Raw genomic sequence first — 13,245 nt, forward strand, 5'->3', positions numbered from 1 at the left:
CATTGAATATTCTCAAAATAAATATCTTCCCACACCCAATTGAAACGTTTGGACTCAATTGGTATTTGGTAGTAGTGCTCTTTGACTCGTGGACGCATGTTATTCAACTCAAAATGTTATCTTCTACACATTGGTTTCAATGACTTTGTCTTGTTATTTGTACACAAAAAGAGTTAGAAAATAAAAATGGAGTTGCTACCAAACCATGCTATAATGTTTCTGATTTCTCATCATATATATGCAAGTGTTAGAACATAATTTATACATGGTTGGGATTTTCAAACTTAATTTTATGAGACTTTATTCATAAATTTAATTGGCAAATTGGTTAAGGGCCCCTACAATAGAAATCTCTTTAGTTTTCATATAGTTTTAATCTCAGACGTCCAATCTGTATATCAGTACGAGAATTAGACAATTTTTTGAATTTGATAAATAGACTGGACATCTGTGATAGCCACTGCAGTGACTTCTACTGCAGCGGACCGGAACTTATTAGATTGGCAACATGTTCCTATGAGTTTGGTATAGGTAGAGGCTGACCAATAAATGGAGGAGACAAAAACATGAATATATAAGTTGCCATGCCTCATCTTCTGGGAAATTTGCAGTCCCTGCAAATTTGATATCACTATCACTGAATTAGGCCCAATTGGTGCAATGGATGATCTAGCCTCTTTATTCAGTACACGGTCGGCAAAAAATCACTTGTCTGAAAGCTGTACATTACCCATCAAAAATGTTCTAAAGAATATTTATTTTATATTTTTATGTGCAAAAATTAAAATTATTTAAATAGTCACAAAAGGTATTATTATAAAAAGATGTTGCACCCCAGCCAGGATTAGGATTCTCTCACATTGAAAAACAGAGAGCAGCCCTGGCTTTTAGCAACAAGCACAAACCAGTCTCCGCGTTGGAGGGCAGAGCATGTGCGTAATCTTCAAAACACCCTTCAAAGTCTCACAACCTATATAATAAAAGAGTTTTTATTCATAAGGACAAAACTTAAAAGTTGTATTCCAAGAAAGATAATCTAAAAAAAACTTTAGAAAAAAAGACAAAGCCTAGCAACTTACCAAAATACTCTCTCTCCTTCTTCTTCCTCCTGTCTTCTTCTTCCTTGCGCCACCATCTCTGAAATTGGTCGCCTGATCATCATTTTCGATGAACGAAGTACCAAAATCAAGCTTTAAGTCAGCCCGATCAAAGCCCAATCGTCACCAACAGTAGAAAATCACTTGAGTCGCCAAAAAAATTTCGTGAAATCACGATTACCGTTTGAAAAAGAGCTAGATCCGACCAATACGACCAACACCGTCGACCATCAACACCTTTAATCAACTTGATAGACCAAGGCGCATCACCTGAGTTTTTATTGCTTTTTCGAACCTTTTTTTCCATCTGAAATCGGATCTAAATCTGTAGATATTATATCTATTTCGTATATGATATTATATTTGTTTTGTATTTGTCAATATTATATATGTTTTGTATCTGTCAATATTCTTCTGAAATCGAATCTGAATCTGTAAATATGATATTTGTTCTGATATGTTATCGGTTTTGGTAATTTTGGAACTTCAAACATATAACATTTCATTAAAGACAGATAACATTTTAACAAAACAGATAAAATTTAGCAAGACAGATAACATTATGACATATATCAAATTAATCGAAACAGATAAAATATAGTCTGCAGATCTCATTAGAACCAAAAAACCAAGAAAATCACCACAGAAACTGTCGAAAATAATGATGTGATGACAGATCAAAAGAAAACAACAAGATCACAAGTCTTGTGGTGAGTATGAGTAGATGTAGTTCAAACACAACAAAAATCCAGATGAAAAATCACGAAAAAATGCTATAGAACTCTCAAATAAGCCACGAGGGGCGGAGACGAAGTTTCCAGTGGAGGTCCAAGATGAATCATGTGCAAGAGACATGTGTCATGTTTGAGGATGAAGATAAGAGTATTTTAAACAATAAAATCATATATTTTGACTTTTTGTCTTTCTTGTTCAAACTATATGAACTTTAAAGAATAAGACTTTTAAAAGTGTCTTTATTGAAACAAAACTTTCTAATGAGGGACTTATCCTTAATTTTCCCTATAATTAAATACACACGCGTATATATACAATTACATATATTGATATAGATATAGCACACTATTTAAAAAAAATACTCCAGTTCCTGTATTGGATCTGCGGCTGAAGGCGGTTTCTTAGAAGACCCTTATAAATCTGGTTCATACCCAGTTGAAGAAACTGTTCAAGAAAAAATGGGTTGTTCTTGGTTTCTCAGGTTTCTTCTTGTAACAGTTCTTCTGGTCTTGTCTTCCTCACATGGTATGTACAGAGTTTTTATCAAAAATTTTGTGTTTTTTGTGTGTTTCTAATGCATTCCTACTTCAAATTCTGTACAGGATTACATAGAAAATTGATGGTTAGTTCTCTTGAGGATGGAGATTTCAGTTCCACTACTGCTCGCGTAGAGGTTGGTTTCTTGTTCTCCTCTCTCTCTCTTTTTGACATAGAAGGAAGAGTGAGTGTTTGTGTGTTTGGTTACCAGGAAAGTTCAGGAATGTCAAGAGAGATTATCGAAGTGATGGACTATTCAGATCCGGGACCTAACACTAACCCAAAAACTGGCTACATATTTAGCCCTCCTCCTCGAGGCTAGTTTAAAATTTGAATTTGAATTACATGTTATGAATTGTCTGTAGCTTCGGTTCTGTTTTCTCTGTTTTATTTATGTTTCTGCTGTCACTCAATTTTGTGTTTCTATTTTGTGTCTCTTTCTACTTTTTTTGTGAACAGAGAGTTGTGTGAAATGTGAATAAGATAATGAAATATCTTTTGTTTGTACTCTTCTGTGTGTGAGCACGTCCAAAACTTGCTCGAGTTCCCAACGTATCAGTAGGTCGGGTTAGCTGTCAGGAAGTGATTGCTTGGGATTGTTCTTCAATGACCTGCACAAAGATAAGAGTAAGCTATGGGGGCCCCGAGTTTGTTCTCGGAGGCACTTCTCTGATGCTCAAGTCAACTCGAGGATTACCTAGAGATTGAGACTGCTCTTCGGCGCGGAGACTCCCTTTTATATGGTATTGGCTAGTGTAATTTAGGTAAGAAAACGTCTCTCTCCCTAATTCTTAGAAGAGTTTTTCGAGAGTAAATATTTTTTATTCTTTTTCTGGTCGGAATATGATTTTCTTAGAACTTTTGGTTCCTAAGTGTCAATCACTAGAGGGTTTCCGAGATGATGCTCCTCGAGTGTCGTTTGTGCTGCTCAACACTTCGGTTATGCCTTGATCGACAGCTAGGTGAGAGCACTTTTGACACACCTCCAATGCTTGGAGGTGTGTCAAAGTTAAACAGGCTCAATAATGTCTGGACTGACAAAGCAGATGTTGTCTCTCCCGAGGGAGATCACAAAGAATCTTGAACCGTTCTGCCGATGCTCATTGCTTAATGCTCGGCAGAACAATCCACCGGATCTAAAAAAAAATTAAAAATCCTTCGGAGAAATCAACGTATTCCAGACAAACTCAATCCTTAATATTTTTTATGCTAATTATGATCAATTACCATTTTGTCTCAAAACTTGTTAATCCTAGCTTTACACCACAAATCTCATGCCGTTGAGTTCAACATGGATGGAGATATATGGGTTTTCCATGGTACATGCCTGCAAGAATTGGTCATAAGCGACAACTCCTATGGTCTAATCGACAACCAAAGACAGTAAGTACATCATTATCCATGAGAATCTTAATTTTCTCCACACCTTGTTTCCCCTAAAAGTTAACAGTATAGATTCAAGAATCTCCAGCTCTGCTATATATGTGTGTGTGTGTGTGTATATATATATGACTTACAAATGCAGGTGAAAAAAACATCTCATTCATTCCTCCTTATACTTTTCCAATTACTTCAGTAATGCATCAATTGATCTTTGCTCTCAATTCTTGATTGTTCAATGTTTCGATTCAATCTCTTACTGCTGCGAAAGAAAGTCGTTTCGACATCGATCTTATTCATGGCGATTCAACACTATGGTTGCTTTACAATTACTCTATCACTCCATCAGAGCTCTTACAAACAAAGTTGCTATACATTCACTCAACTACACTCTTCTTCTATTCAGAAACACATTTTTGTTTGAGATCATCATCCCAGATCGAGTAGAAAGAAGACTTAAGATATATACAATGTTCTCGTAGCTAGGTACGTGTAGTAGAAATGCATAACATCTTTTTCTTAAGAGTTCTGATGGAGTGGTCGAATGATTGTAAAGCAGAAATAGTGTTGAATCTCGATGAATAAGATCAATGCCGAAACCATTTTCTTCCGCTTCAGTAAAAGACTGACTCGGTACATTGAACAAAATGAGAATTGAGAATAAAGATGATCAATTGATGCATTACTTAAACTACTTGTGGAGAAGATGATGATGGGTAGTTTTTTGGGGATTATATATATATATATATATAGACGTTGAAGAATCAGCCGGTGGTCATCGAGTAGCGGTAGCTTCAAGAGTTTTTTTCTGCGGTCTCCCGACTCTCTCCCCTCAGGAGAGAATGATATCCAGTATGGTACAGAGAGAGAAGGGTTGCGTGTTCGAGAGGCGCAAAATGAAGGTCTTGAAGGAGCATACTTCTGTCTTTGATTTTGCAAGGCTGGTCTTGTAACAGATTAATTAAGGATTGAACATGCAACAATTTTTTTTCCTTGGAATCTATATGATGCAATCTATGGTGTATTTGGTACGTGTTAAGTGAATATAATTTAGACTATTTTGATACACATAATGCATGTGTGACCTGTAGTCCGGTGATGTCTAGTGTCTGTAATCTTCTAGGCTATTTTCGTAGCGTTAGGTTTAAGAATGCAATGCTGGGGTTTCAACCCTTCTTAAAAAATGTATGTGACTAGCAATACCTATGAAACCAGATACGAAGATGCTGCTATTCAAAGAAGCATAAGGAAAAATATAATGATTCATGAATAAATGAGCGGAGACTCCTGCTAGACTCCATATATTCCCCACAAGCTCTCTTACTAATTTCTATGGAAAATGTGATGAATTACAAGTTGCTCGCAAGCAGTTCGATAAAATGCACCAGACAAATGTGTGGCGGCACATTTTAATGTCGTACTTGGCAATGATTCTCTTTGAGTTTTTTGAGTGCTCTATAATTTTTTAAAATCTACAATTTACATCTAATTTTGAAGAAAAAATCATAAAAGTTTTAAAAATGAAAAAATAAAAGTATATCATGATATAACACACCTCCTAAATAATCGGATTAAAATTATAAATTCTGCTATTTTCAATGAATTGCAAAGACTACGAATCCCTTCTCTTTTCATATACTAGGATCTTGAATGAATGGCGTGATTGGAAATTTAACAAGGTAATAGGCAAAGCCGGGTTGGTAAATGTTTCTTACACCTTTCATATGCACCATACACGATCGTTGCCCAGAAAAACTGCAGATAACAGAATATCTAGATGCAACGCAAAACCATAGCATCATTGTTGAAAGATCGATGATTAAAAGATTGATAGATGGTATTGCCTCCTCAAGCCCAGGAACCATAAACATTTAGCACAAATTTAGGAGAAAAAAAAAACACAAAAGGACTTAAAACAGCAGCAACAGGCTAAAAAAATATGCCAACCACAAAGCATCTTTAGCGCATATAAATTCAGTAAAGGCGAGAAACTGTCTGAGGTCAACCTACCAAATATCATGTTATTGACCATAATACGGAGGCAGACCTGGAGGTGAAGCTCCACCAGGGCGAAAATTAGGCTGAATTCCTGGCTGAGGCATTCTCATGGAAGCCCCAGCAGGAGACATTGGACTACTTTGTGAGAGGGGAGAGGAACCAGGAGGTGTTGCCACATGGCCATATGCAGGAACTGGAGAAGTGGGATACGTTTGACCAGGAAAAGTGTTACGAGCTGACACAAAGGCTGGTCTGGACGCCTGCAGGTTTGGATCCCAAGATGGCACCTGCGAGTGTGGAACTTGAGAATGTACTGCAGCTGCTGCAGCATAATCACTTGACTGGTACATTGGAGACGCCTGAGATGTCTGCCAAGCTGCTGGGGCAGTAGGGAGGCCAGAAGCCTGCTGTGCTGCAAGCAAACTAACATCCGGAATGGTATAATCTCGACTTTTGTCACTGTAAGCCTACAACAGAAAATAAGTGGCAAATAAAAAATTACATGCTTCATTCCCTAAAATCAGAGAGCAAATTCAAACCAAAAAAATATGAGAGACGATCAAGTGTAACAAAGCATACATCTTTTAAGGACCAAATCTTTTTCCAATCAAGGGATCCAGTTTATCTTCTAATAATATGCTTATGAATTTGGTCATTCCCTCGTGAACATTTACTCAAAAGCACATATCTATACCTTAACATTGAGATCAGTATGACGAGAGTATGATAGATGAAGCTTACAATAGCCACCATCATATATGCAGTGTCCCTCTAACGCATCTTTGGCAACTGCTGCTGTCGTAATATCTGGAAACAACAAACCGGACATCAGGCCTGAAGAGATTGTGCACGAGTTGAGAAACATTTCACACTACAGGGTCTCAGACTGAAAAGATTTTAAAATGAGACATACATGGCCCAATTCATGTGTATAATCATATTGAGAGAAGAAAACATGGAGACACAATATTATGTCACTAAGCCCATTGATTTAATTGCATTGTGGTAATGCACACATCCTGGATGGTTATCAAATACAGGGGAGACCAAAAACTACATTGACAAATTTCAACAATAACATGTACAACCGTGTAAAGAATTTATAACAGTTTAGGGATTAGGGTAATTATGGTCCAGGGCTAAGGGTTTTGCCTTAAGATCCAGGGGTCATAACTTAGAGCACACAGAGACACTGTAAACCCATACTGCCTCTAATTTTAGAGTATTAGGTTGAGTTTTGAGTAAAATATGGGTCACATAGTTACTCTAAAAGTTTGGTAAAACAGCAGTTTTGAACAGTAAATCCCTAGAAGTAAAGTTCCACTATTCAAAACTCCATACGGTATTATATTAGTTTTTATATTTACTCATTTTCTCTTTTCCCCGCATTTCCCCTCAACAACCACATTACATATTGAATATTGAATATAAATATTACATTACATTACAAAAAAATTAAATAATTAAATATTGAATGAAATATTTATGATAATTATTATATGATATATTTAGGCTTAGGGAAATATTAATGTCAATTTATTTATTATTTTAATATGGTAGGATGTTATGTTATGATAGTTGTAAAATGAATTGAGTTTAAATCAATAAAGAATGATTGCAAAAATGAATATCTAAATGATTTAGAGCATCTAATGTGTAGTGGTACTATAGGCATAACTGTAAATATGTACAAAGTGAACTTTAAAGTAAATATAGAGAATCTGCTGAGAAGAGCTGACATGGATGGTCTTAGGGACTATAGTTAAGGTTTTGAGGGCATAGGGTTCGGGCTTAGCATCTAGAATTTAAGGCTTTCAGTTAACAGTCCAATGTCTCGGGTTTAAGGTTTAAGGCCCATTATTTCGTGGTTTAGAGCTAGAGTTCAAGGTTTAAGGCTTAGGTTTATGAGGGTTTACAGGGTTCAACATTTTCCCAATTAAGGTTAAGTAGCTCTTTACATGCAGGAACTATACATATCGAGATCAATTTTATCAAGAAAAGGATATTCACAATAAGGTGCAGTAACGGAAATGAGAGATATGTCAAGCAAACAACAAAATTAAGACAAACGGTCACAGATTAGAAAAGGCATACCAGGGTACTGAATTAGTGCTTGTGTTCCACCGTTTTTCTCAAATATAGCAATCTTTTGGACAGTCCCAAATGCAGAGAATACCTGGAACCAGTTAAACAGAAAAGCAAGGCATAAATACAATTTGAGTAACTTTTAAGACATTCTATGAGAAAACATGTATGCAATTCCATACAGTGTGAAGGACATCCACCGTGACAGCGTACTGCATATTTTCAATTGAAGCAAGCAGCACATTGCTCTCAAATTCTTTCTTCTTTCCATCGGGACCTACTGCAGGCTGGACATTACAGCATATGAGAACAAACTCAATACCAAAGCAGTGCATTTTACTATTACAAAGGTACCTGCATGAGTCCTTCAATTGCAGTAGGATTCACCGGAAGATATGGGTTCGTGTAGTCCCTGCAGAATTTGGGTAAAACAGCACAAATCATTGAATTAACTGAGAATTAATATTGCACAAGCTTCAGCGGAAGTAATAGAAAACAAACTCTTCAAAATATTTAAGAACAAGGAAAATCAATATCGATGCATTGATACGCATAGATCTCATGAAAGTCAAAAGTTGGGCCATAAAATGACATGACAGAATACATATATACAATCATCAGGAAATTTACACAGTTTATGCCCAGAACTCTCTTCCACTCAGAAGATGGGTTCAACAAAGAACAGCAGAAAAAGCAAAAAGACACAAACGTAATTGTAAAATTCCATGAAATTAAGAAGAGCATGGAAAATGCCTTTCAAGGTACTCTAATAAAGTGTGCTCAAGTCGAACTTCATGATGCAAAAGTACAGAGATGATTCTTCTAGAGAAAGATATTCCATGAACTCTTGCTGGCCCCATATTTAACTTCTATTAATAACAACAGAACTAGACAACCTAAAAGTTTAGTCCCACAGAGTTAATAAAAAATCAGATACCATTATCACAGACAGGGATTCAGGCATTGTCATCCGAATATTTCTCATATGGTATACCAAACTCAAATATGTTGTCTCAAAATAATAGTTTTCCCATAGAAACAAGATTTAAAAAGTTCTCTGTGAATTACAACTTTACTCTATTGTAGAGAAAACAAAACACTTATCTGTCCCAATTTACTAAACAGATAACTTATCAGAGCATTAGTTTGCATTTCATTTAGAATGAGCAAAAGCAAGTGTTCAAGATGAAGTTATTAAGCCAAGTACAAACACTGAAAAAAGTAGGGGAAAAGAATGATTTCGTAAACAAGAGTGGCAGACAAAGTATTACAAAATCAAAAGGAGAGGAAAAGAAGAAATGAAGAAGAAACATAAAATCTTGTTTCCCAAACAGGTTTAAATGAGAAAAGCACACACTGACTAGAAATACTGCAAATGAATGAGAAGCAATGGCTCTGAATAGGCAATCCTATAATAATTAGACTACGAATAACATCTACAATGATTTTTGCAAATGAATTAAGCTATTGTCAAAAGATCAAGGAATTACTAAGTCGTCACGACAATACATCTGTGTTCTCTCTACCAGGCTTCGCTACCCCCCTAAATGACAAAAGCACACACTGATTAGAAATACTGCAAATGTTGAAAAAATAACAAACAAAATACTGATAAATGGTTTGGCCAGTAAGCATGATCAAACACAGGAACACATTTGGGAGGCTTCAGCTATTATTTTATTATCTTCCTGGATTTATTTTGTTTACCTGCTCCTGTGAGACTGGAATTTGATGTTTAGATCCGTGTGTGCCGAATATGAAATGCGCAAGTGGCATGACCCAACACTCTCGGGAAGCAAGTACCTGAATAAAACACCAGAAAGTAACATTAAGATTCCTATTACATTTAGCACATATTTGACAACTGCGAAAATTCCATGAATAAGATAGAAAAAAGAGTAAATGACGCGAGATTGAGATCCATGCCTAGGTATACTTCTCCCATCCAAGGCATTCCTGGCTGACATTGCAGTCTCAGCATCAGTGAACTGAATTAGTGCCTGCAAATATTCTAAAATTAGCAGTTATATTGACATAAAGTTGAAGGCGATGTTGAAAGACACAATCATAGAAAAATTAAAATAATAAAACATAGGCCAGCTTTTCCAGCTCACCTGGAAACCTGCAGCCTTCTCAAAAGTTGCTATTTTGTGAACAAAGCCAAAAGCAGAAAACACCTGAGACAAGTTTCAAGAAGATATAATGATATCCTATCCATAATTTTTTTAAAAGAGATAAAGACCATCACCCACTGTTCCAAACATTGGTTCAATGAGAAGGGGCAAAAAAGAGGATAATTCAAACAAGAACAAGAAATAAGTGCAGAATGAGACCTGTACATATATCCCCATCCCATGCAGGATGCATGATTCCCAAATCCCAACCATAAGAAGCATAAAATTAGGCAAGAAACTAACCAAGGATTTGTCTAACAGCTTCCAATCGAACTACATATAAAGCATTTAGCATCACCAATATTGCAAACTGCTGAAGAACAATTATCTCATTGCAGACACTAAAACTATGCCACACAAGACTGCTGAAATCAGATTTGTATAAACTAAGAGATATTCTTTAGACAGTTAAAAAAAGGCTATAATGCAGAACTACAGAACTCTGAAGAACTACCAAAATAATGTGAAGCATTTCACCGCATGGTGGCATGGCTATTAGCCTATTATTGTGTCAGTGCATCCACTAGAATGGAGTCTTTTCTTTTCTTTTCTTTTTTCTCAATTTGATGTTTGCAAAAAACTTATTCATCTTAAATCGCCTCACCCCAAAAAAAAAACACATCAAACCACAATTAAATTTACAAATAATAATAAGAGTGCAATTGAAAAGCAGAAAGAGTAAGTAGAAGTGAACACAAAACTATTCCTACAGGAAAAAAGTTGGAGTTCATCTAATGTAGTTAACAATCACAAATTTAGTTAGATATATAATTAAAACTTGTCTTCAGTGACATTAGACAATAAGCATTGGAAACTCATATAAGTGTAGAAAAAGAGTTAAATGAAGGTGAAAAATCAGGGGAGCCAGGTAACCTAATTTTTATTTTTATTTTGGGGTTTAGAATTTATCTTCCAAAACTTACTTCAAAATTAAAACTATGGTTTACAAAGGCTAACATAAAAATCCTAGGGAAGTTAATTTTGTTTTTAGCAAAGTAGCAAACCAAGTTAAATTTTAAAAAAAATTATACTATAGGGAACCAAGCAAGAGCCAGCCAGTACACCACTCTTGTGATAGTTTAAATAACTTCCCCTTGCATTGTCATCCCTCCCCACCACCCTTCTAAACAAAAATAAAACATTATGCAAGCAGTGATGAACTTCACTTAAAGTTAATTTTGGTCAATGTTATTTTTGAAACAAACATCCACCTAGTGTACTAATGGCTTGATGTTACTTTACAAGCATAAAGAAACCAAAAAGGTGCATTCGTGCATCTATTAGTTATGATAGCAGCTTAAGTCAAAGATAACTAGATGAGTACTAAATATGTCCGCTTCAAAATAAAGGAATATAATTATTTTGAATTTTACTATAGGCAAGGCAAATCACAGTGCCTTGATTATGGTATGCTGACTCAACTCTCAAGTACAATCATCGAGCAAGAGGAACAAACACACTCACCACCAGACAACCCTTAACAGTGGTATTAATAAGTTGACAGAGCCCCATCTTTAAAAAATTTAGGCACCACCAACAGTTATTGAAAGAAAAAAGGGTGCTACATCTGATAACACATAGCCCAAATATAAAGACATGCAGTAATAAAGCACTTACCAAGTGAATGACATCAATGCTAACATCACCAGCTTCTACTCCTTCGATTGTTACCAGCAAGACATTTCCAGGTGTATCTCCCGGACTCTTGTTGTTGACAATTTCATGCCTATTTGAATATTGAATATACACAGTTTTACCACGAACCTGTGCAGGCTCTGAAGAGGAAGCATAATACGAAACCATTTGAATAGCCTGATTTATATCTACCTGCAAGAGAGAACAAAATCTCTGTCCCGATAAGGCAGTCACTTAAAAACAAGATACCCAATATGAAAAGAGGATTTGCAATCAAACCTAACATAGCATAAAGAAATGCTTCCCTAAAGCCAGTCTTTACTTTTCTTTTTTTATCAAATTCCCAAAACCATGATCCACATGTACATCATTCAAAGGGATGGAAGGGCAGAGGCCTTTGGTGTCACAGACCATCGCAATCATCTATGCAAAAGGGGCATTCAAAGGACAACATGAGAAGAGAACAAACCATCCCCGCTGTCCACGGTTTCCAGGAGTAGACAAACATAAGTAAAAGACTAAGAGTAAAACCCAATCTGAACTGCGTAATATTTTATAGACAACCCAATCATAGCAAAAACTAAAATCAATAAGAAGTTCAATCCGTCACCTGTCATTATTACATGCAAAACACTCACAGTCGAATCCAACAAAACCCTAATTTAACCCTAATTCAAATTAGCGCCAATATCAAAAGACATAATAAGCAAAATGGGAACGGGAGCTCACAAATTCGACGAACGCCTGGTTGCGATTGGCGCCAACATTGCACTTGGTGTTTACAATCCTGCCGAATGGTTTGCAGAGCTCAATAAGCTCCTCCTCCGTGCACTCCCATGGCAGATTTCGAAGATGCAAAACCTTGGACGGGGTCTGGGTGTACCGGAACTGGGGCTGCCCCGATGTTGACATCTACAGGTTTCTCACAGTGACGAATTGGGGCTGAGAGAGGGCGCGGTGCAGAGGACTGTTTGGTTTCTAGTTTCTACGAAGTGTTGGGGTTATCTACCGGAGTTCGGAGATTTTGTTGACATGAGGCAGGGATCCCGTGTTACTACGGGTGTGAATTATAAATGCTATTCTTCTCGTTCGGTATCGGACACGGGTCCAATCGGATCGAATTATCCACCCAAATTCATAAGTTTCTTAATAACGACTAATTTAAATACTTGGTAACTAACCAACTTAATCAGGACAACACATCCTCTACGTCACACATGAATTTGGAGGTTAAAAAAAATCTTCGAAAATTGATTGATTGGTTGATTATTTTAAAAGAATGATTTAGAACAGATCGAAATAATTGTCGATAAAATTCATGTCAACAATTTTTTAAAAAAAATTAATCGTAACTGACCTTACGAGAATGTTTCTAATTTTAGATTGAAGGATGAGCGAAGTGAATCCAGAATTTTAGGAATACACATTTCTCTAAAGCCATGAGATGTTTTCTTAAAATGTGATGTATATTTATGCTTATAGTGTTTATATGAAAAGATTGTGGTTTTGAGTAGTTCAATCCTTTGGACATTATTTTAAGCTGGTTTTTCTTAGGATTCTAAGAATGTATTTGTCCCAAACATAATTTAGGTCATCGTGATTCT

The 13,245-nt window shown here is 36.1% G+C and overlaps 1 protein-coding gene across 4 annotated transcripts; it reads right to left on the reverse strand.

The window, feature by feature from the left end:
• Positions 1 to 5,547: 5,547 nt before the first annotated feature.
• On the reverse strand, positions 5,548 to 12,686 carry LOC120017198 (polypyrimidine tract-binding protein homolog 1-like). 4 transcript variants are annotated; one of them, XM_038870336.1, is made up of 11 exons: positions 12,371 to 12,510; positions 11,921 to 12,064; positions 11,624 to 11,833; positions 9,947 to 10,009; positions 9,759 to 9,832; positions 9,540 to 9,635; positions 8,187 to 8,244; positions 8,015 to 8,119; positions 7,842 to 7,923; positions 6,442 to 6,554; positions 5,548 to 6,214 (listed from the first exon to the last, which is right to left on the reverse strand). In XM_038870336.1, exons 3-11 carry the CDS (start codon positions 11,807 to 11,809, stop codon positions 5,771 to 5,773), a joined length of 1,221 nt encoding a protein of 406 aa, XP_038726264.1. In that variant the 5' UTR covers positions 11,810 to 11,833; positions 11,921 to 12,064; positions 12,371 to 12,510; the 3' UTR covers positions 5,548 to 5,770. The 4 variants fall into 4 exon arrangements, with proteins under 4 accessions (XP_038726264.1, XP_038726263.1, XP_038726262.1 ...); XM_038870335.1 differs by lacking the exon at positions 11,921 to 12,064 and having other exon boundaries at positions 8,033 to 8,119; positions 12,371 to 12,686; XM_038870334.1 differs by lacking the exon at positions 11,921 to 12,064 and having other exon boundaries at positions 12,371 to 12,686.
• Positions 12,687 to 13,245: the final 559 nt, after the last annotated feature.

The sequence above is a fragment of the Tripterygium wilfordii genome, chromosome 15, assembly GCF_013401445.1.
Source record: "Tripterygium wilfordii isolate XIE 37 chromosome 15, ASM1340144v1, whole genome shotgun sequence".
NCBI classification, from domain to species: Eukaryota; Viridiplantae; Streptophyta; class Magnoliopsida; order Celastrales; family Celastraceae; genus Tripterygium; species Tripterygium wilfordii.

Coding starts and splice junctions, on each gene's coding strand:
- LOC120017198 (XM_038870334.1), bottom strand. CDS start 12,553: ATGTCAACATCGGGGCAGCCCCAGTTCCGGTACACCCAGACCCCGTCC. Junction 10,010..11,623: donor GCATTGATGTCATTCACTTG/GTAAGTGCTTTA, acceptor AACTTGTCTCAG/GTGTTTTCTGCTTTTGGCTT. Junction 6,215..6,441: donor ATACTGATCTCAATGTTAAG/GTATAGATATGT, acceptor TTTCTGTTGTAG/GCTTACAGTGACAAAAGTCG.